This window comes from Lactuca virosa, chromosome 2 (assembly GCF_052849685.1).
Source record: "Lactuca virosa cultivar CGN04683 chromosome 2, Lactuca_virosa_CGN04683_v6, whole genome shotgun sequence".
In the NCBI taxonomy this organism is placed as follows: Eukaryota; Viridiplantae; Streptophyta; class Magnoliopsida; order Asterales; family Asteraceae; genus Lactuca; species Lactuca virosa.
Genome location: NC_136427.1, coordinates 264,333,636 through 264,358,052, shown reverse-complemented (window position 1 = coordinate 264,358,052; position 24,417 = coordinate 264,333,636). Strand labels below are relative to the sequence as shown.

The 24,417-nt window shown below is 38.8% G+C and overlaps 1 protein-coding gene across 1 annotated transcript; it reads right to left on the bottom strand.

The window, feature by feature from the left end:
- Nucleotides 1–5,251: 5,251 nt before the first annotated feature.
- Nucleotides 5,252–7,166, bottom strand: LOC145156974 (uncharacterized). Its single transcript, XM_079076162.1, has 6 exons — nucleotides 6,700–7,166; nucleotides 6,396–6,530; nucleotides 6,150–6,228; nucleotides 5,994–6,088; nucleotides 5,721–5,888; nucleotides 5,252–5,645 (listed from the first exon to the last, which is right to left on the bottom strand). The coding sequence occupies exons 1-6, from the start codon at nucleotides 7,061–7,063 to the stop codon at nucleotides 5,485–5,487; spliced, it is 1,002 nt and encodes a 333-aa protein (XP_078932288.1). The 5' UTR covers nucleotides 7,064–7,166; the 3' UTR covers nucleotides 5,252–5,484.
- Between the last annotated feature and the right edge of the window lie 17,251 nt (nucleotides 7,167–24,417).

The window sequence follows — 24,417 nt, the reverse complement described above, 5'->3', positions numbered from 1 at the left end:
CAAATGTAAGTAAATAGCAAACAATAAGAGATGGTCAATGCATAAACTTTCAACTGCAAAGTGCAAGCCACAATCATTCATATCATGTATATGAACAAACAATATAATTATATATTAATAGCATGACATTAGTGGACTAAAGTTCAACAAATAAAATGTTACTAAAACAGTATAATAGCGAGAAACATCATCAACATGGTACTTCAAAAAATTTATTCAATGGTAGATTTTTCAAAATATAAAAATAAGAAAAGAAATGAAAATACAATGTCGCAGTTCAGTATTGTTTTTCAAAGTAAAATGCTTAATAAGAAAAATATTTGAAGTATAATGCTATAATCGAAAGAAATAAAAGTAGGATGTTATATTTGAAGTATAATGCTATAATTTGAAGTATAATGCTATAATTGAAATATTTCTTGCAAAATATATTTTCTTACACATGAAAGATTTATGCCTTTTGTCAGAAATCCCAACCATCAAGTGTCTACCTTTGACTTGATAAGTAAGTACCTGTTGGATCAAAGACTACTCATGAAGTGCATGAACTGAATCACTGAAATGCAATGCACATCTGACTGATTAAGCATCTGAATTATGAACACACTAAACTTGATTGATTAAACATCTTACAGAGCAAAAAATCAAACTTTAAGCTACTCAAATTGCCAACAAAACCTTTACCAATAAAAAAATTACAAAATTTATCATATAATATGTTTTCCAAGCTAATTGGGGAGGAAGCAAAGCAATTACAGATGAATAGAAAAGATTCAAGCATGAATCATGACTGATGTTACTACAATTTGATCGTAGATGTTGAAAGAAATTGCACAGAACATCATGGAACTGACGAAGGGGCCAAATACTCTCTTGGCCGAAACAAAATTCAACTAATAATGATTGTAAAACCCACCAACTCCCCAAAACCCCTAAGTTTTATCATCGATTGTAGTCTAAACAAACCAGATCAGGTACAGATATCACAAAAAATCTAGTAAAAAAATACTCACCCCAAAAGAATAATATATGATTCATCACTGTAGCAAAACAGATCTGCGATGGCAAAGCATCAAATAACAAAAACTAATGAAACTGTTCACCGATGATCTTAACTGAGGATGATCTCTCTGAGCGTCGTTTGGGAGTCAATGGCTGAAGAACAGAGTCTCTGTACTTAGAGGGCATTGTCATATTAACTCTCCTCTGTCTTTTCGCTTTTGGCTTTGATTTGGATATCGATTTGGATCTCGATTTGGATAGTAAATCGGTAGTAGTGAGAATAAGGTTGTTGAATTGGATGGGCCTCCTTCTTCTGGTTAGGATTCTTCTTTGTATGTAGGGAACACCAACTACCGATCCTGCTGTAACTTGATGGATTGCCTTAACGAGTAGGTTGAGACCAAAACAACGAGAAGGAGAAGAAGATGGGAATGATGATTGGAAAGAAGAAGAGGAGTCTGTGGATGATGCAACGTGTGAATGAACAGTGATGGATGAATGAGATGGTGAATTTGGAGATGAAGAAGGAGAAGGAGAAGATGAGTAAGAAGGGTTATTGGTAGAAGATCTTTGCATTTTTAAGCTGGCTTTTGGTTGCGATTCTGAATCTCCGATTGAAGAGAAGAAATCGCAGGAACTTTGGAAGATGTTGTCTGTTGAATCGAGAGAGACTGGTTTGGGGTGTTCGACGTGACGGTGTACGTATATATTATTCCTACAGATTGAACCTTTTTCCTCATCTTTAATTAATTACAAAATTAATTAGAGAATTATAGCACTTTGTTAACTATAAAAGGGTAAATCATTAAAATGAACAAATTTTGAGATTTGGAAAATGAGAAAATTATAAAAAGCTTTTAAGTTTGTTACAAATCGATGGTTTTATCTTAACATTTATATGTAGATGCCTTAAACTGTTAAACATGACTTTTATGTAGGTGATACTTTTCAATTTTCATAGCCGGTGATGTGACATCCAATATACTCGTTAAACATGACCTTTAGAGGGATTTAGTCACGTTATGCGTCGAGAAGGCAAATGTGTCCCTGTACGTCAACTTTATGTACTTGATTGGAGCTAGAAAGCTTGGATATTTGCAAGAAATCATCATGTAAACTAAGGTATAGTTTCAAGAGTCAGAGCAAATATTTGGTAATTGAAGGTGTTGGTCGAAGAAAAACGTACACATGGTATGTTCTTTTGTGATGTAATTTCTGATTTTTTTTTCTTCATTTATGGTGTAATCAAACGTGTTGGCTGGTGTAATGTTTGTAGGTGTTAAAAATGGCATCACCATAAAAAGAAATCAACGGCGATGTAACACCTAGTTTCGGGATGATTCTAATTTCGGGATAACGGGTTGTAATTTGATCGAGTAAAGGTCTTGGACTTCGAGGGAATAGAGATTAGACCTTATCGAATATTGATAATGTTGGCTAAGTGGTTAAAGCCTTCGAACTGTGCTTTGAAGCAAAAGGGTAAAATGGGAAATATGATATTTCAGGCTTCTTGCATGAATTAATGGTTTTAGTTTGGTATGTTTTAAGTCACAAATAATTCAATGGGATTGTGGGCTTGTCAATACATCCGCGTGCATATAAAGATCACTGAAAATGGAGCTAGAACGAATAAGTTATGATCGTTTGAAACTGAAGCTGAAAACTGGAATCGGGAAATTATCTAAGAAGCGTGGGGCGCTCCCGACCTAGTGGGTTGCGCGTTTTTAGGATTTTTGGGGAATTTAATGGTCATTAACCCTTAGGGTTTGTCATTTCTTAGCCTCCATCACCTCTAGAACGATCCCAAGTGAAACCCTAACTCTCTCTCTCTCTCTCTCTCTCTCTCTCTCTCTCTCTCTCTCTCTCTCTCTCTCTCCTATTTTGAGCTTGAAACCACTTTTGGAGGCTTATTTATCATTATTGGTGTGAAGCTTGAAGATCAAAGTTGTTGCAAGGTGGTTTGGTGAAGGGCTCGAGGTTAGATCTAGCAAGGATACTTCATTCTGGACCATTGTGAGTAAAAGGCTTTCACTTATAAATATCATTCCAAATCAAAAGAAAAAAAAAACTTCTCATCCATCTACTATTATAACTTGGAGAAAAAAAGTTTTGAGTGATTTGTATACAAATGCACCTACACCTAGGCCAAGAAAAAAAAATCATTCTAGGATTGACAAAAAGAATAGGAAACTAAATGTGGAAAGAGGTGGTAGGAGAGTTGGTATGACATCCCCTAAGACACAAGTTCTTGACGATAAGGGATATAATGTGGTTAGTTAATTGCTTGGGGAATTAATTAGTCAAGTTATTGATAAGGTACAAAAAGTGCTCAATTGGTTGATAAATGTGTGCTTGGTGAGTGAAGTTAAGTGAATCATCATGAGGAAAGTCAAGTTAATGAAGATGGTGAGGGTGGTCATATGGCAAGTCAACATGTATATGATGAGTCGTTAATCATGGGCTAAGTGAAATTCCGGATGAGGTTGAAAATGGGATAAAATACATTCTTCATAAAGGGACTCAAAATGGGATGAATGATGTTAGCCAACCTAAGGGTGATGAAAGTAAAGCTATTATTGTAAAACTTGAGTTTGATGAGGGTAATACATAAGGTATTGCCCCTAGGGTAGTCAAAATAGACGGTGATGGGCTAATAATGTAACTAGATTCAGGCTACATAATAGAAGAAATTGCAAGTAAAGAGGGATACAAATTATATGTGATAACATGTCACCATGTGAGATGGTAATACTAATATCCTTGTTTTTTTATGCAACTATTCTACATTTGTCACATTATTTACCTTGTATATCTTTATTAAAAGCATGAATTAATGAGGATAGGGAACTACCAAATGAGGATAATGATGGTGAAGGATTTATGAAATTGTCGTTGATAAGGGTGATGGTTATGACCAACTACATTAAGCTAAGGTTGATATGGGTCATGATGAGGTAGTGAATGGAGCTGATGATGAAGGTCATGGGAAACAACATGTGTCCACCAAGACCATAGTTCTCATTTTCACATCTTTTATCTCCCTAATGTTAGGTTGAAATAACTTTGGAACTCGATTAATGTATAGAACTGAATAATTTGATTTATTCTTAAAGTGGGAATCATGTCTTGTTGGTTCCTTGTAGCATAAAACATGTGGATCAGTAAATTTAGGCACTTTTGAACAACTTCGTATAAGCGGTTGTTGGGGAGGTAGATCAATGATAGTTTTACTGAACCGTTTATCCTTCAAAAAGACGCTCATGAGTTGACTTGTGAACATGTTCATAAATTGGAGTTGTTTATGACATACATATCTTTTTTTGACTTCTTTAAAAGAGTACACTTATCACATTTTGACTGTTTTCTAAATGTTTGATTAAAATTTAGGAGTTCATTTTCACACTCAAGATCTTCATCTTATAGGAATGCATTGTGTTATCTCAAGTTCTCTCCAAAATCTATCAACCGACCAGGCAGAATAAATTGACAATCATTAAAATATTATGTTGTTCATGCGCGCAAGGTAACCCATAATAATTACGCACTTGGCATCGACAACTCCCATAGAATAAAAGCCAACAAATTTAGACCGCTCAAATTCTTTATAGATTATATGTAAACAAAACCACACAAATTTTGGACGTGGAATATGTTATAAACTGGTAATATAAAAAAATATAAAAAGAGAGCGTAGAAAATTTGTGTGGTTTCGTTGGCAACGAGCACGACCATGCATAACATCCTGGTGGCTTCGTTGTCATCGTGGTCGCGTTGATTTGTGGTGTAGAGCTCTCATGTGAAGAGTATACCAACATGATAGTAGTGGGGGGTGGTGGTATTATTTGTTGAGCTAGAAAGAAACCTCAGCCATGTCCATGGTAACCATTCCACAAGACCTTAGTTACTATCTAATGAAATTGTCCCAAGATTTTAATTCACATAACCAATTTTTCTCCCGTAATGAATTATATCTAGAAAAATTAAATACTCTTCTATTTTTTATTCCTATCTATCTTCCTCTCACCTTTAGATATTAATTTTATTAAATATGACAATTGTTACCAAATTAAAATGTATAGAAAGATGGTAAGAAGAAAATAGGAGGAGGATATTTGATTTCTCTTATATCTATTATCTAATGCTTAGCTTTTCCTTTTTCTCATTCAATAGACCATACATGAAGATCACATTTATAACATAGTAATAATTTTTCATACTATATAACATTGATGTACTACAAATTACCAAATGATGTGTAACTGTGTATTATATTCATATTCATTCAATCAATAACAAAAATGCAATTCAAAATTGTAGGGAAGCAACCAACAACATGTTTGTCTTATTGATCTATTTTTATTGTATGCCTACCTACATATCTCATATCTGGTATCAATGTTAATTCCCTTCTTTTAGAATTAAAAAATCACTCAAAAAAATATATGAATAATAAGAATGGTTAGCCTTGAAGTTTTTAAGAATCTATGTTTTTATTCTTGAAGATTCTCCAACTGCAATCTCCATTCTTGAGTACCAATCACCAATTCTTGTGTGTTCCACCATATCTTTACCTGCTTTTAAATATCGAATAGGCCTCAACACCCCAAACACTGCTAAATCTGCCAAATTTGGCTTCAAACCCCCTTAATTAACAACAAACACAAAGTCAAAATCTGAAATGGGAAAAGTCCAAAGTCTGATTTTGATGGAAAACTGACCTAGAAAATCTCTGCCATCAAGTGCATTAACCCATGTTTCTGCTGATTCATACAAAGCTGCTCTTTCATCAGTAATGTTATACTTTTTCTTCAGTTTCTTGGACACAAAATACATAGCAGCGGCCCCTGCGTATTTCACTGTATATTTCTCAGAGAAGCTGAAGTTACCTGAAATTTATAATCATCATTGTCATGGTGAATGATTATATACTTTCTATTTGTATACATTATCCACATATATGTCAACTGCAAAAGAACACATATAGCTTTTACCATTGCTAGCAATATAATCAAAGGATTCTAGAGCCTCAGAAGTGTTGCGGTAGATGTTTGGTGATAGCATATGCACCAAGTGATCATCAACCCACCTGCATACATTTCTTGTTTCAGAACATTCTCTACTAATGAACATTGATATGAATTACAAACCTGCGCCATTTCTTCTCTTCATCATCAGCTGATGAAGATTTTGCACGAATGATCTTGTTCCCCATTTGATCAATAATGGCTGCAAGAAAGAATCATTGTGTCTTCAAAGGAGATAAATTACCGTACTGAATGTAAAATAAGTCTTATCTGGTTGAGATTAATATCCAACATAGTTTATTTAGGTTAAAGTAAGAGATTAAGAAACAAGAAGCGTCAGTTATATTTTGAATACGTTGAAGGAAATACCTGATGAATCCACCAGTGGTTCACCATCCACCATCAATATGGGCACCTTCTTATACTCCGACCATTTGATTTCCTTCTTACTGAATGGATTCACCTCCACGACTTTGTATGGAACATCATAGTAATCCAGGAATGCTGATCGAGAAAGCAACATAAATACAAACGCCTTAAGAATATTGAATCGCTGATGTCTGTAGAAGCTAAAATTATGTATTTGCCTATTATCATGGCTATAAAAGTAATTGTGATACTGATTGATATGTACAGGATTCTCGATTTGGAGAGCATGAGAATGAGACATTACCTTTAACCTTGTTACAGAAAGGGCAAGCTTCGAATTGGTAGAGCACAACGTCCTTCGGGACTAGATCAGGCTTAAGAAGTTCTTTGGCATAAGCCTCTTCTTCCACCAACAATGACGAGGCACCAGCAGCGACGGAAGCGGCGGCAAGACCACCTAAGGACAGAAAAAACTTAGCAGTATCCGAGTATACGCCTCGAGATATGGATCTCATGGATGTTGAAAATGATCGCCGGGGAGAACCGGCATTGATGCCGCCGTAAAAGGATGTGACCTGAAAGAGCCTGGTGTATCGTTGTTGTTCTGAAGATGCCAGAAGGACTCGGGATAATGCTGTGGAAGCAGCGAGAGTAGAAGCTCGCCTCATTTTTACCGATTAACCGAATTTTGGATTTGCCTCACGGCTACGCGACGGCCGACGGAGGAGATTGAACCGTCTGTTGGGGTTTAGAGCTCGCAATGTGTCCGGCTGCGTGGTGCGATGATGAAAAAAATTACATTTAAGTCCCTTTTACTTCCATATTATCATAAAAGGCCTTCCATCTTTTTCTCAATTATAAAATATGGTCAAAACTATTAAGGAAAACGGTTTTCATTTAAGGTTTATAGTTAGGAATGAAAACATGACAACTATTAGATATATGATCTCTCTTTCTTATTATGTTATACATTTTTTTTAACGGAGAGTGCATTAAAGACTAGCAAGAAGCTAGCAAAAATTACAAATTACAAATTACAAACATTTAACGGAGAAATACACCACTTAAACCAACATAGAGAAGTATAATTAGAACAAAACTTAATTATAATTAAAGGCCACAAGTTGAATGTCATCCGTCGTCTTCAAGGAAGAGCATCTAATCTTCCATGTTATATCAACATGTGTTATTCATTTACACATGCTTCTCTTCCATCTTATATCAATTTTTGCCCGCAATTGTCTTTGAAAGGCCACAATAGTTTGATTTGTATACATTGGTTCATGTGTATGAATATTATCTTAAATGAAAAAGATCTAAAAGATGTTGTCATGATTTGTAAAAGTATAACAAAATAAGAACATGATGAATTAACGTAGTTCAAATAATTAGAGTGATTGACTAATCCATATGTGAATTTCTATTTAGGTTACAGAGGTACAAAAAGATCTATTTATAATAATAATTTGACCTAAACATTGTTTATATCAAGCCCAAATGACATCAACCTGAACAAGCCATCTGATCTGTGCACCGCAAACCTTTCCATCAAGCACCGCATAAATTAGCTCGAGCATCATATACCTTGTGTTCACAACATCACAGATTGTACGAGCGGGGCTTATTGCTAAGTCTATATAAAAACAATGAGGTCAAATGGAAGACTTGACTCTACAACCCAACATATAATAGCTTCATGTTATGTATAATAAATGAATTGTTAGGTCTTAGACATATATTGATTCATTTGATTGATAAACAATTAAAACAGTTAATGAAATAGTAAAATCTAATAATGAACATAACACAATCATATATGGAAAGTAATGTTCAGTCGATAACAGAGATGTATAATTATTTCGATGGTGAAAACACATTACCAATTTATGAAACACACATCGTATGGATATTTTGGAATATTAATTTAAAAATCAAATTTAAAACCATTTAAGTATCAATTGTGGATCAAGTCCTATAAACATCAAAGAAACCATAAATAAGTTGTTTTAAATGTATGAGTGTATCACAATTTAATTAGGAGACAAAAGGTAAGTGTTATATACTATTCCAAAACAAAATGGTATTCTAAATCTCCAAGTGTTCTTCAATATCCCAAGCTTCTCCAATGAAATGTTACGAGTATGAGCTAGGGATGGTTCCACTATGGTGCCCATAGTGGCACCGGCAACCCCTTGTTTTTTCAGATACAGTGTAAAAAATTTCGAATTTTTGGTTTTTTCTACATTTGTGTCACTACGTAAAAGGAAACATGTGCCACCGGCAACACCTATTACAAAATCTTGGGTCCGTCCCTGGTATGAGCACATGCCAAAATAGTACCTCCGTATGTCTTTAAACTTAATAAAAATCTTTAACTCAAAGTTTGGAGAAAACATTATAGAAATGTGATACACTATTATAAGCATCATAACTCGTAAACAATAAACATATCCCATAAAAGCATAAACATCTTAACCGATGCATTGTTTATAACATAAGAAATAGTGTAATATGTTTAATGGATGATATGGAACCAAAGTCCAAACCCCAAGTTAACTAACTACACATGGTCAATCTCCCTATTTTTTCAAATTTGCTTCTACACTTCATAAAGTTTCAATTACTCGAATTGATTATAATAGGTTTGAAATTTAAACTAAACATGAGATATCACCTTTGTAACATCATTGACTTAATTAAATTATTAATTAAGGGGATCATTAATTCCAACATCAAATTAAGCCTTAAATCTCTAAAATAACCACCAACTTGGGTTCTTTTGTATAATTTGAAACGTTAATCACTTAAACCAAACTCAAAATCATAAGAGAACATAAATTTTAGTTTGAATATGATTTTTTCATAAATGAGTGATCTACCATTATTAGTAGGGTTCATCGTCACCATAACCATCCACTTCGTGTTGTCTTCCTTTTGTTAGCGACGTCATGTCATATCTACTCTTGAATCTCTGTTTCATCATCTATTTCTTATCATACTCAAATCTTGGTGGTGGTAGACGGAGATTCCGATAATCAGTGAAGGAAAGAAGAGTAAGTGAGAGAAGATAAAAGAGAAGGAAATAAGTACCAAAAAAATTGGGAAGATGGAGGTAGGGGTGGTGGTGGGGTGGATAGAGGTTTATTAATTTTTTCGTATGTTTAATAATTAAATTTAGTTTAAAAAATAATTGTAACACCCATAATTTTTTTTTTCCAAATTTAACTTTAAAACTCATTCCAAATTCATCAAAACATTAAAAACTGGTTTTCAAAATGTATAATATCATAGTTTTCCCATAAACATAAACAAAACATGAGGAGCTGTACGATCACGCATTCGCCTTGCCGCGATCCCCTGATGTACCTGAAACAATAAACTGAAATTGTAAGCTCGAGAGCTTAGTGAGTTCCCCCAAAATATCGATACACTGCACATAACACATATATAAACAACAGCATCTACTGGGTCCACAGCTTTACAGACTGGATTACCCCATGGGCCCACGGTGTGAGTCTGGATTGCCTTACGGGCCCACAGCTCACATCTGGCTTGCCATCGAGCCCACAGTACGAGTCTCCCTCAGCTCGTAACTGGAATGCTCTCGAGCCCACAGTACGAGTCTCCCTTAGCTCGCATCTGGAATGCTCCCGGGTTTGTTGGTTACCGCACGGAGCAGTATCACCTCAACCCATCCCACATAACATGTCCACATATAAACATAACCACTGTGCATGCAAATAATCATATAACAACGCCGGTAACCCTACAGATCTACCCAACTGGCATAACCACTAGCATGCAATCACTAATCCACACTCAACATAATAACACTACTTGGATAACATATTCAATGGACCAGCCTTGGTGCCTTAGACCCCTTAGTATAGTGAGGATAACTCACCTCGCAATTATCTTCTGAAACTAGAAAGCTCAACTCTCGGATCACCATCACAAACTCCACCACCTATATCCGACACATCACAAAGTTCATAGGTTCCCAAGATACTTCCAGAAGTCCAATAGTCAACCCTTGCCCAAATTCCAAGTCAACTTTCAAGGTCAATAATCCATGTTGACCTCAACTCGTCGAGTGCCATTAGCTACTCACCGAGTTCCTGGCATGACTCGCCAACTCGCCGAGTCACTCGAGTGGCTCGTCGAGTTCCTAGTGTCAGTGGCTGTAACCCCTTGGCCAACCCACCGAGTTTTCCCTTTACAACTCGCCGAGTCCATACGTGTCTGAAGGTTGGAAAAACCCTAACCGACTCGCTGAGTCATTCTACTGACTCATCGGGTCTACGACAATCTTCAACGGACTCGCCGAGTTGGTCATCCAACTCGTCAGAGTACAGGACCATCTTCATGTGGCTCGCCTAGTTGACTATGCAACTCGCCGAGTCCCTTCAGACCTTCATCCATACAGGTACTTTTTATTGGAATAGTGTTCAAGGTCATTAACTATTGCTAATATTTCTAATAATAGCAGGGTCCTTTTGGGTTGCCCTCAAGACCCAAATTGAGTAGAATAAATAAAGGAGAAATTGGTTTATTAATTATTATGGTTAATAATTAATTAGAAACTAATTGGAAATATATTTTGGAAATATATTTTGGGAATTAATTAACAGTTTAATTAATTAAAGGGTTGAATGTTCATTAATCGATAGTTGGTTAATCAGGAATGTTCCAGAACCTTATGGAATTAGGGTTGGATGAAAATCACTCCATCCCACATGGGAAAGGAGTGAAATTTCGTGGTTAGGCCTCCATCCCACATGGGAAGGAGTACTAAACCCTAGGAGGCATCCAAGGCTATAAATAGGGCCTTAGGGATTTCATTTCTCCTTGCACCTTGGCTTGAAGTTTCGCCATCCCTTCTTCCTCCCCCTCTTAGGGACGATTTCTAACCCCTTTGGGTTTGTGAAATTGACCCTTCTCCTAGTTATTTTTATTCCACTCTTTGGTGTCATTGGGTGTGATACCATTAGAGGGATTCTGGTTTGGATCCTTTCATCCAAGCAACTTCATGGAGGTTCAAGATCTCAAGCATGGAGATCAAGGGCTACATAAGAGGTATGTTTTCTTACTTATGTTTTAGTTTTCTAGGGTTGATGTAATTAGCATGAAGCCATAGATCCATAGGTTGCATGTACACTTAGGTATATCGTTGTTTCGATTTTTCCGCTACCTAGTTTTAGAGTGTATTTGATGCGTAGAAAACCCAACACTTTTTAAGCCATGCAATGGCTCCATATTGCAGATCCAAGCTTCTAAGGCATGTTTATCACGTAAAGTTGCAAACTTTACGTGCATGCAAGGCCCTAGAGACTCTAAATGACCAATATAAGCTTTTAATGGAGCTTTACACCTTAGGAGAGTCTCATTCTTGCAAAAAGCTAAAAACTTTATGGACTTAGAGACCCAAGAGAGTTCAGATATGAGGTTGCAACCTCAGATCTTAGCTCAAACACAAGAAAGGCTTCCTAATAAGCTAGAAAAGCCCTAAAATCCACCCAAAATAGATCTAGAATGAAAAGGGGGGTTAGGATAACGGCTTAATACATTCCAAAAAGGATGCCAACTGAGGTAGATTTCTGGTTCCACACGTTCCTTTCTCTTAGTCACTTGATCTCCAAGCTTCTTCCCACCAAAAATCCTTTTCCCAAGCTTAAGAACACAAATGGAGTACACTCACACGAATTAGGGTTTAAGGGTGTCAAGTAACTGTAAAGGGGAGGCTGGGGAAGGCCTATGATCCTTTAAATAGGGTGCAATACCCCGGGATTTAGGGTTTCATCTGCCAGCTCCTACTCGTCGAGTCCCTTCTTGGATGAGTAGGGCAACCCGCTGCTACTCGATGAGTAGGGCAACCAACTCGTCGAGTAGAACTTGAAATCAAAGAAATTCTTATATAAATCAATACCTGAGAATCGGGGTGTTACAATTCTCCCCCAATTGAACTAGACTTCGTCCTCGAAGTCTGCCGCGACGAACAGCTCAGGGTAGTGCTCCCGCATGTCTGCCTCTGGCTCCCACGTCCACTCGGACCCCCTCCGATGTTCCCACTGTACCTTTACCAAAGGTATCTATTTGTTCCGCAGGACTTTCATCTTCCTTTCCAGTTTGGCCACGGGCCTCTCCATGTAATTCAGGCGCTCATCGACCTGAATATCATCTAACGACACCACTGCCTCCTGATCCATAATGCACTTTCGCAGCTGCGAAACGTGGAAAGTGCTGTGAATCCGACTAAGCTCTTCCGGTAGCTCTTGATGGGTTTTATACAAAAGAACATCCTATGTGCTCATGCAAACCCTAATGCTTGGATCTAGGTTTCTCTATTGTACATGCAATTCATCCAAGACTCAAGAACCCTAATCTAGCATATGCATTTCGAAATTATCACATAAGAGCAGATCTAGATGATTACCTCTTCTTCAATGGCTTGAATCTTCTTGTCTTTGGAGCTTAGAGTCACAAGTGTCACTCCTCTAATGGCTTACAAACATCACAAGCAATAGAATGACTTATGAGAAGGAGGATGAGCACCAAAAACGACCTAGGGTTCTTCCAAGGGAGTTCACCACGTTTTTGGGGCCATAGGGGTCTTTATATAGTGAGGCTATTAGGGTTTCCAAGGTGATCCTATCAAGTTGCTTTGGTGAAGGCAACCCAAAAGGACCATGCACAACCGGGTCAAGTACATACCAAATATAATTACGGGCTTAGACACTAATCCAACAGTCTCCCACTTGGATAAGTCTAGTAACTATAATGTAAGTACAATCCGATTAGCAATCGTAGCTCTCAAAGACGCTGTCGAACTCTGATCTTATCAGTAACCTGTCCTTTAGATAAGGGATCATATATTCCTCCATTCTAGATATCGTATGAACTGAGACATGGATTTTAATCATACTCTCTGTTCATGTGTTGTTTCCCGATTTCCAATTTATGACAACTGACAACAGACTACAATTGAACACATCAACTCAGTCCCGGCTTGGCCAAGCGCTTAGGGTGTCATCACTAAATCATCGAGGGGCCCACAGATATCGCTTTTATCCCACTTTGGGTAAAAGGAACAGATAAACTTCGATTTGAATGCTCGCTTGTATCTACTCATCAAATCACACACAACAATATGTTTTATAACACCAAGTTACTGGTGCGTTTACATATTATCAATGCGCAACCGACTTGCAGAATACAAGTCACACATCTCGGTTTCAAGAATATAAGATATTATCGTCTCACCAATCACTCGTGATAAAATCCATGAAGCGATCCAAGTGAGCGTGGGTTTAATCCAATACTCTAATCTTATAGAAGCACTCATGAACTCTGTAGCAAACTTGTGCTATGACTAAATGCTTTAGTCAATCTACAGACGGATTCATGACAGTCTTCACTCATTCCTACTTCCAAAGAATGAGCGACTGTGGAGGGTTTGAATAATCTTATTATTCGGGAAGTCAAAACATGCAAAGTGAAATACAAGAATAATACTAATCCTATATGGCCCCAAACCTTTGAGTATAAATAAAACACCTTTTATTTAATCACCATATTGATTACTCATTATTTGTTGTTTCGGGTAATCAACTTCTTACTTGAATTATAACGACAATTGTCCCATGCTCTTAGCATGCACACTATGTTTATCTATGGTCCTTACTTTGTGAAATAGTATAATTGAATAACGTTTTCAATCACACTTATTTCATAATTCTCAATCCTTACCACAAGTGTGAGAATACCAAATTCTTATAGAATATGTTAGATTCTAACATTTTATGCAACGATCCTTTCGTAATATCATAGCGCCAAAGTCACCAAGACTTTGCCAATAAAATTACAAAGTGCACTATTGGAGATTGTTACAAGACAATTCCATAGTCATGAAGTCTCACATTCAAAGTACATTCCTTTGAACATCCTTTTTGCATAGAAATTTCTAATCTAGACATAGATCCTTAACGTCCAACTCCCAATAAGGAAACATTTCCATATTTGCCATATGACAACTCATTCTAAATAAAGTCTTATCTATTCATAATAATGTCAATATGGTCCATCCATGACTATACTTCCAACTGTCCACAAGCGACCAATCCTTGGCGAACCTTAGATTGTCCTTGACAGTTGTTTAATTATTTTAGTCAAATCCGGTTCTATTCCCTTTTTCCCCTAAATGCCCTGGGCATTTGGAAAATTTTAGAACGGTCGAATATTACAGCATATGCAATCGATCCTATACCCGAAGCGTGTGGATACGATTCATAATGAAAAACGTGATACTTTACCAGTTTCTTGCTATAATATTGCCATAATATTTCTATTTGCCGTGTTCTCAAAATTCGAACTATGAAGAGGGATGTCGTAATCATAATCGAACTTTGAGAATGCAATTAATAAATATATCCTTGACTAAATTCAATTAAAATTTCTCGATCTAAGCTTTTAGATTGGAAATGAAGTATAACATTCTCTCCCTTAATTATAGCAAAAACAACTTTTCAACCCCTGCAACTTTGCAAAGTGAAACTTTTGTTTTTCTATAATTAATATTACCAACTTGCAATACTTAAAATAATAATCATGTTCCCACTAACATGATGATTATATCCATTCCAGCATAACATTTATACTCCCACTAGCTTTGACACGTATTTAGAAAATAGTTGGACTTCTAAAAGACAATACTTATTGACTTCCAAAGTTCATATTTCCAATACGATGTGCTTCGATAAGCCTTTATCTAAGCTTATCAAACTCACACACCTTTCATTAGACAGCTCACATGTGTGTCTAAACTAATTCAGAACTTATATTACTAAGTATCAAATGTTCAGACTAATCACCAAATCTCACAATTCGAACTATGAAAAGGGATGCCGTAATCATAATCGAATTTGAGAATGCAATTTACATAATCGCTATCTACTTAAAATCTCTCTTAGTGAAAGCGTTTCCTCACAATCATTTTCATGAAGGAGAGAAACCTTATGACACTTAGATTTTATGGTGCATGTGTTCCTATCCATGTGAATTTGTCATAAGCATAATTATAAGATAATGTTTGTGACGAATTCAAAATCTTATGGACAGAACTTGTTCATACTTGATTCTTTGCCATCAAGGGTCCCACCATTGCTTCCAAGTTATTTAGCAGCTCACCTATGCCAGTCAATGTACTTTCATTGAACAAGTTGCTTGCCTTATGCATTCTATTTAGAACTCGTAGAACTCATATGCATAATCAAATCAATTGGATTGGCACAGAGACAAGAATACGTCAACACGATAGGTTACAATCCTCAAGTCGTGTGCTAGTGTTTAATAGGTTTACTTCTTGATTTGTTCTTGAAATTTTTCAAGATCTTTAGACTCCCACTGACCTCTTAACATAATAGATTCTCTTATCAAGAAACATTTCTTGACAAAAATATCCAAGAGTTAGTGTGTGTGTGTGTCTATATCAAGACAAAACCTACATGCAATTTGGTACTAATTGGTCTTTGTCTTATTCAAGACATCACAACTTACCAAAATGTACAAGTGTAAGAACATTCCTACTTAAGATTATGTCACTCAAGTCACAATATTGGAGTATGACTCTAAGACTTGATTTTAGAACGAAGTACGATACATCTTATTGACTTAACCACTACAACAATTACCGATTCCTCTTCTTAGCCAAACTATTGCACTAAGGTGTCCTTAGAGGATGAATTGTAATATGGTTTTATAATCAACAAGATGATCATAAAATACGATACAAAAGTATTCTCCCTTCTTCTTAGATTGGAGAAACTTTTATCTTTCTGCCTAATTGATTCTTCTTATTCGTTCTGCCATTCATTGAAACTTTTCAATGATTCAGAATTACACTTAATCTTGTAAGTATAACCACATTTACTAGACCTTTAGTAAATCATGACGAATAATGTTATTATTATTTATGGTGGACTTGACTAGTGCACAACATTGTGTACCAGTTCCTTTAGTCCTTCACTTGACTCACATACTTATGTGAACAAGGAATTAGTCTTAATTACTTAAGTACCAAGATTTCCATACATCATACAATACAAGTTGTATGATTCCAAGTTTCTGTCCAATTGAAACTTAGGCGATGGGAATCTTTCCTTACTTAGAAAATTATGACACTACCATAAATAACATAACTAAGAATCATATCCATTTCAACATTGCTAATAATAGAAATACACAAACATCATTTTTTCATACATGTCATTGCAAGGATAAATAAATAAAACAAAATCAAAATTTATTTTATTGCGGAAAAATATGTCCTCACAACACAACTCAATTGAAAAACTATGCTTTTACATTTCTTAGCAATCTATCATAACTCTAAAGTAGCAGCTCAAAAAATCCGATCTTCGAATTCATGCGATCGAAATCTATTTCTTCACGATTAGATTCACCACGCTTCTTCCTTTAAGCTTCCTTTCTTTTCTTCGATTCTACAAAAACATCAAAAAAATGTAATCTTATCACATAATGTATCAAGAATCAAAAAATAGGAACTTATAGAGTTAGTTAATGGATTTTACTTGAAGTAGAGCCAAACGTCTTGACTCTCCCATCTCTTATATCTCTCAGGTAGACAGGACAGCTTCGTCTCCAATGCCCCTTCTCTTGGCAATAAAAACAAATTGACTATTTTGGAACAGCACACGGAACTACTTCACACTTTGCCTTTCTCTTATGATCAAACTTTTCGACCATGGCATGCCTTTCGTTGCCATTTCCTATGTCCATAGAGGTTTGGAAGGCAGATCCACCAACCAACTTTGCTTCTCTAGTGCGCCAAATCATTGTTGATTCAACAGCAACAAGCAAATAGGTGAGATCGACGAGGGTCACGTCTTGGTCTATCATATAGTACTATCTTACGAACTCACTATATGAGTCAGGAAGCGACTGAAGAACCCAGTCAACAGCCAGCTTCTCACAGACAACGACTCCCAACATTCTTAACCTATCAATGTGTGACTTCATCTCTAAGACGTGTGCACACACTGACTTGCCTTCTTCATGTTTACTTGCCAAAAGGGCTTGAGTGAGCTTGAACTTTTCAAGCCTTTGAACTTGTGGGTTAGGGAGAATAATAGGAGGAGGTGGAGGGAGTGAAGCATGATCTCTTGTTCCTCGATCGAATCGTTGAATATCATCTTCATGTGGAAAGCTTATTCCAAGGGATTTGGGAAGACCATAGTTGTCATACTTTGACATCTACAAAACGGGAGAAAATTCAAGTTAGTTGATTGATTGAGTCCTTAATAAAACACCAAAATGAGATCCAACACAATATTCTACAACTTGGGAGAGGGATGACGTAACCCAAATTGCAGAACATTTGAAGATAAGTGAATGACGATTCACTAATTTTCCACCATGAAAAACGAAAAAAGAGATTAAGTTTTAAATGTATTGAAAACTCCTAGATCCTTTGAGATTCATTGAACTTTTCAATGACATGTTTAAATCTCGATATGCCCCTCGATTTGTGAATGGGATGTCGAGGATCACAAAACAGGGTGTGAATAACCATGCAAACTTACATGGTGCCCCCAATGTTACAATCATCTATTCGATGTGTCGGTTAACCACACACGCTCCACCGAACTATGACAAACATCGAGTCACCCTTTGCTACCTTTGCTTAGAACTTATTTAGTGTGCCGGTTAACCACACACGCTCCACTAACGTCTTAGCAAGGGTACAAAGTGTAATTTCATGGAATTGCATCAATTCACTTTTGCCTAAAGTAACTAAGATTGAGAATTTTTTGTAAAACATTTAGTTACTTTAACATTATACTTCTAATGAGGAGAGGGTTTGCCATATCCTACCCGTTCGGCTAACGACCCTCCACCAATCAAGGAAGCGGTGAGTGAGAGTGGACACCCATTAAACGGCCATTTTATAGGCCATAACCTTATACCTCCTTATAGATCGACTTCGTGAATGAGGCCTACTAACGGTAAGACTAGCAGTTTAAGTTATACATATATAATATTAGACTTTTAATGTTATATATAGTATAAGGGTGTATTTTATACTTTTAAAATACTATGTGGTCTAATTTAACAAATTACACTTTTAATTTAATTAAATATAAACCATATCATTATGGATTTATTAACTCTCTTTAATAAAACCATAAGGATGTAATTTGAACTTTTTCAAAAAATTAGGGTTTTGGAATTTAACATTTTAAAATTAAAATTTTAATTAAAATTTAAATTCCAAAACTTGAGGGTAAGTTTTGAAACATTTCAAATCATTAGGGTTTAGAATTTAAATATTTCAAAATTAAACTTTTCAATCAAAAATTTAAATTCCAAAACTTGAGGGCAAGTTTTGAAATTTTTCAAAACACACAGGATCAAATAGCAAATAATTTTAAATTAAACAATTAATTTAATGAATATCTAAATTTGACCTAATCAAGATTATTTACAAGATAATTTACCAAATAATTTAAATAATCAATTTTTTATCATATAAGGAAATTATTATTCAAACAATTTGAAATTATCTTTTGTTTTGGTAAGGATAATCACATAGAAATAATAAAATTCGGATTTTATCGTAAGAAAAGGATTTTAGCAATTATCCTTCAGCAAAACAACAATAAATCCCGAAATATCCTCTGCATGACTACCGGGCTCGCCGAGTTACTACCTGGACTCGCCGAGTTGGGATGACTCGCCGAGTCTAGATACTGACTCGCCGAGTCGGGTTGGACAGAGGCCAGAAACTCGATTTTCAACAGATAAACATGTATTGCATCACATACAACAGAAACCAATCAAGGCTCTGATACCACTGATGAGTTTTATACAAAAGAACATCCTATGTGCTCATGCAAACCCTAATGCTTGGATCTAGGTTTCTCTATTGTACATGCAATTCATCCAAGACTCAAGAACCCTAATCTAGCATATGCATTTCGAAATTATCACATAAGAGCAGATCTAGATGATTACCTCTTCTTCAATGGCTTGAATCTTCTTGTCTTTGGAGCTTAGAGTCACAAGTGTCACTCCTCTAATGGCTTACAAACACCACAAGCAAGAGAATGACTTATGAGAAGGAGGAGGAGCACCAAAAACGACCTAGGGTTCTTCTAAGGGAGTTCACCACGTTTTTGGGTCCATAGGGGTCTTTATATAGTGAGGCTATTAGGGCTTTCAACTAGGAAACCCTAATTTGACTGCTTAGGCCCTAAGCAGCCCATGAACTCCCTTTAGAACACCCCTTGGACGAATTCCTTATGGGCTTCCCATAGAATTCGTCCATCCTATGTTCCAAGGTGATCCATAGCCCAATTTCAATTATCTTATAATTACAATTTTAGTCCCCTAAGTTTAATTAATGTCTTTTAGTCACAAAACTAACTATCAATTAATTCTTGACTAATATTAATTAAACAATATGATTTCTCCTTTAATATATTATTCATATAATATATTAATAAATCATAATCAATCCTCTTTCTCTATAAATCATCCTATCAAGTTGCTTTGGTGAAGGCAACCCAAAAGAACCATGCACAAGCGGGTCAAGTACATACCAAATATAGTTACGGGCTTAGACACTAATCCAACAGATCTAGCATGTAAGCCACCTTGCCAGCCCTGACAATGATCCTGAGCGACCCAATGTAACGGGGACCCAATTTCGCCCTCTTCCTGAAGCGAATCACACCCTTCCAGGGTGAGACCTTCAGGAGTACCATATCACCCACCTGAAATTCTAACTCAGATCGACGTCTGTCGACGTAACTCTTTTGCCGACTCTGAGCGGTCTGCAAACGCTGACTAATCTGTTGAATCTTCTCAGTAGTATGCAAGACTACTTCCGTCCGCCCCATCACCCTGTGTCCAACCTCACCCCAACAAACCGGTGTGCGACATCTCCGTCCATACAACAGCTCGAAAGGCGGGGCGCCAATGCTGGAATGATAGCGGTTGTTGTAGGCGAACTCTGCAAGGGGCAGGTGAGAATCCCAGCTCCCACCGAAGTCAATAACGCATGCCCTCAACATATCCTCGAGGGTCTGAATGGTCCGCTCACTCTGACCATCGGTCTGCGGATGATATACTGTACTAAAGTGCAGCCGCATGCCCAGTTCCTCGTGGAACTTCTGCCAGAACCGTGAGGTAAATGTAACATCTCGGTCAGAAACAACAGAGATCGAAACTCCATGGCGAGTGACGATCTCGCGAACATACACGTCGGCCAACTTCTCGGCCGAAGAACTCTCCCGAATAGCCAAGAAATGGGCGCTCTTGGTCAATCGATCTACGATGACCCATACATCATCAAATCCCTTTGTCGTCCTCGGCAACTTGGTAATGAAGTCCATCGTGATCAGTTCCCATTTCCACATGGGAATCTCTAGAGGCTGCAGCTTACCATGCGGCCTTTGATGTTCGGCCTTGACCATTCTGCAGGTCAAGCACCTCTCGGCATACCAAGCGATTTCTCGCTTCATACATGGACACCAGTAACTCAAACTCAGGTCTCTGTACATCTTGGTGGCCCCGGGGTGAATAGAAAAATGAGACTTGTGAGCCTCTTCCATGACTGTCTGCCTGACCCCACCAGACATCGGAACCCAAACTCGACCGCATCGGGTCAACAATCCCCGGCTATCCTGCACAAACCGGGTACTCTCACCCTTGATCCTCTCCAACTTCCAATTCTCCGGTCGCATGTCCTCAACCTGGGCATCTTTGATCAAACTCACAAGCGGAGAATCCATCGCTATCCTCATACATCTCGCTGGGGTGGAAGACCCAGCTGACTTGTGGCTCAGAGCGTCCGCCACCACATTCGCTTTACCGGGGTGGTAAAGGATCTCACAATTATAGTCCTTGAGTACATCCAGCCACCTGTGCTGCCTCATGTTTAGGTTCGGTTGATCCATGATATGCCTCAAGATCTTGTGATCCGTGTATATGGTGCAACGGACCCCGTATAGGTAATGTCTCCATATCTTGAGAGCAAACACCACTGCTCCCAGCTCCAAATCGTGCGTAGGGTATCTCGTCTCATGTGGCTTCAGCTGCCGCGATGCATAAGCTATCACTCATCCTCTCTGCATGAGGACCGCCCCCAAACCTGTGATGGATGCATCACAGAACACCACAAAATCCTCAACTCTCTCCGGGAGTGTCAAGACTGGGCCCTCACACAACCGCTTTCGGAGGGTCTCAAACGCCCTCTGCTGCTTAGGACCCCACCGGAAATCCACCCCTTCCTCGTCAGACGAGTGAGGGGTACTGCAATCTTGGAGAAATCCTGAATAAACGCCCTCTGCTACTTAGGACCCCACCGGAAATCCACCCCGCTAATCCCAAAAAGCTCCTGATGTCCGAGGGAGATTTCGGAACATCCCACTACATGACCGCCTCGATTTTGGCAGGATCGACCAAAATCCCCTCCTGGTTAACGAGGTGTCCAAGGAACTGGACTTCTCGTAACCAAAACTCGTACTTCGAGAACTTGGCATATAGCCGTTCTTGTCTCAAGACTCCCAATAACTCCCGTAGATGCTCCTCATGCTGCTCTCGGGTCTTGGAATACACCAAGATATCATCTATGAACACAATGACCGAACGATCGAGCATCGCTCTGCAGACCCGATTCATCAGATCCATAAATACTGTTGGCGTGTTGGTGAGCCCAAACGGCATCACCACGAACTCGTAATGTCCATAACACGTCCGAAACGCGGTCTTCTCCACGTCCTCCTCCCCTCACTCTAACCTGATGATACCCGGATCTCAAATCGATCTTGGAAAACCAAGATGCACCCTGCAACTGATCGAAGAGATCATCTATCATCGGGAGTGGATAACGGTTCTTCACCGTTAACTTGTTCAACTCCCGGTAATCGATGCACATCCGGTGCGAACCGTCCTTCTTCCGGACAAAAAGAATCGGTGCTCCCCATGGATAACTGCTAGGTCGGATGATCTGCTTGCCCAACAGTTCCTGAAGTTGTGACGACAACTCCTACATCTCGGGTGGAGCCAATTGGTACGACGCCTTAGCGATAGGGGCCGCACCAGGCACCAGGTCGATCCGAAACTCGACCTGCCTCTTCGGAGGTATCCCTGGCAACTCCTCCGGAAGCACATCTGCAAACTCCCTGACCACAGGAACATTGGAAACCGAAATCTGATCCCTGGCTCGCGTATCCAATACATACGCTAGATAACCCGCACCCCCGTGCTGAATATACTGTCGAGCTGTGGCGGCTGAACAAAACCCTGATCCCACTCTGGTGCCCTCACCATATACAATCAAGTCTCCCCCACTTGGGGTTCGAACCACTACCCGCTGACCCTCGCAATCAATCATGTCACCGAAACGACTAAGCCAATCCATCCCCACAATCACGCGTACATCCCCCATGGGGATTGGAATCAAGTCTATCAGAAAATGTATCCCAAAGATCTCCATCTCACACCCTCGGTAGATCGAAGAAGCAGAAACCCCATGCTCGTTGGCGATAGAGACTCGCAACGGACACTCTAGCTCGCCTACTGGCACTCTGAACTCCCTACTAAATGTCTGAGATCCAAAAGACCGACTCGCCCCCCGAATCAAATAAAACCAATGCAGGTAAGGAGTTCACTAGAAACGTACCTAATCACAGGTACAACAGATAAGCATACATGAGATATAGTAAATGAGATAAAGGATAGAAACATACCAGCAACCACATCTGGTGCTGCCTTGGCCTCCTCGGCCGTAAGCTGAAAGGCACGCCCCTGAGCCTTCGGGGGCTCTGCCCTACCCTGCCTCCCATCGGTAATCCTCAGTGTAGCCGGCGCGGGAGCCTGCGCCGGCTTAGCGGCAAGTAACGGACAGTTGGCCTTCACGTGGCCAATCTGATCGCAGTGATAACATAACCTCATACCCTGAATTGGGACTGCCTGGCGACAGTCCTTCGCGTAATGCCCCTCCTTGCCACACCTGTGGCACCCACTACTAGCTCAACTCACACCAAAATGACCATTGCCACACTTCCCACAAGTGTGGCTCTACTGACCCCCGGTCCTAGTATCACATCGTTGGGTAGACACAAACTGACGGATATCCGTCTTGAGCATGCTCAGATAACGGGTCATCTGGGCCTGCTCGGAAGCAAACTCCGGGCAAAACATCGCCCTCTCAGTGAACATATGGGTGATCTCCGTCACCGACTCCCCATCCTATCTCAAACTCAGAAACTCATGTGCCAAACGTTCCCGCTCGACCCGCGGAATGTAACGGGCACAGAACATGTCCCTGAACTGCTCCCAAGTAACAACAGCTCTTTGATCATTAGTGTACGACCCAGTCGCAAATCTCCACCAGTCCTTGGCCCCGGACCTTAGGAGGTTCAGAGCACACCTGACCTTCTGGTCAGTAGGGCACGAGCAGGTAAAGAAACACCCCTCCACATATGAGATCCACCTCATAACCTTGAAGGGGTCCTACGTCCCATCAAAAGTAGGGGGCTTTGTGTTATCGAATTCCTTGTACTGAAAGCCCCTACTAACTCCTCCCCCTGCCGCGGATACAGCTGATGCAGCTGTCTCTGCAAGAGCTGCGTAGCGCTCATCAAAGTACTCAACCATGGCTGTCTTAATCGACCCGAACATCTCCAACAGCTGTGCCCGGAACGCAACAGCAACCTCATCATGCAGGATCTCCCGAATCCTGGCATCCAACTCATCTGTACTCATCTGCACCACGGGCTCAGGTGCTGTTGGCCCCTCCTGGCCTCCATCTCCTGATCCTGATCCTGAACCGGATCCAGCCACAAAGCGTCTTTGAGAGATCCCCATTTTCACGGCCAGAAAAGACCGATTTTGTTTATGCTTTATAAAAATCAGAGTACCTCTTTTAATAAAATTGTTGCGGAATTTGTTCCCAGAAAAAACATGATAAGTACGTTATCAAAGCATTTCCGAACAAATG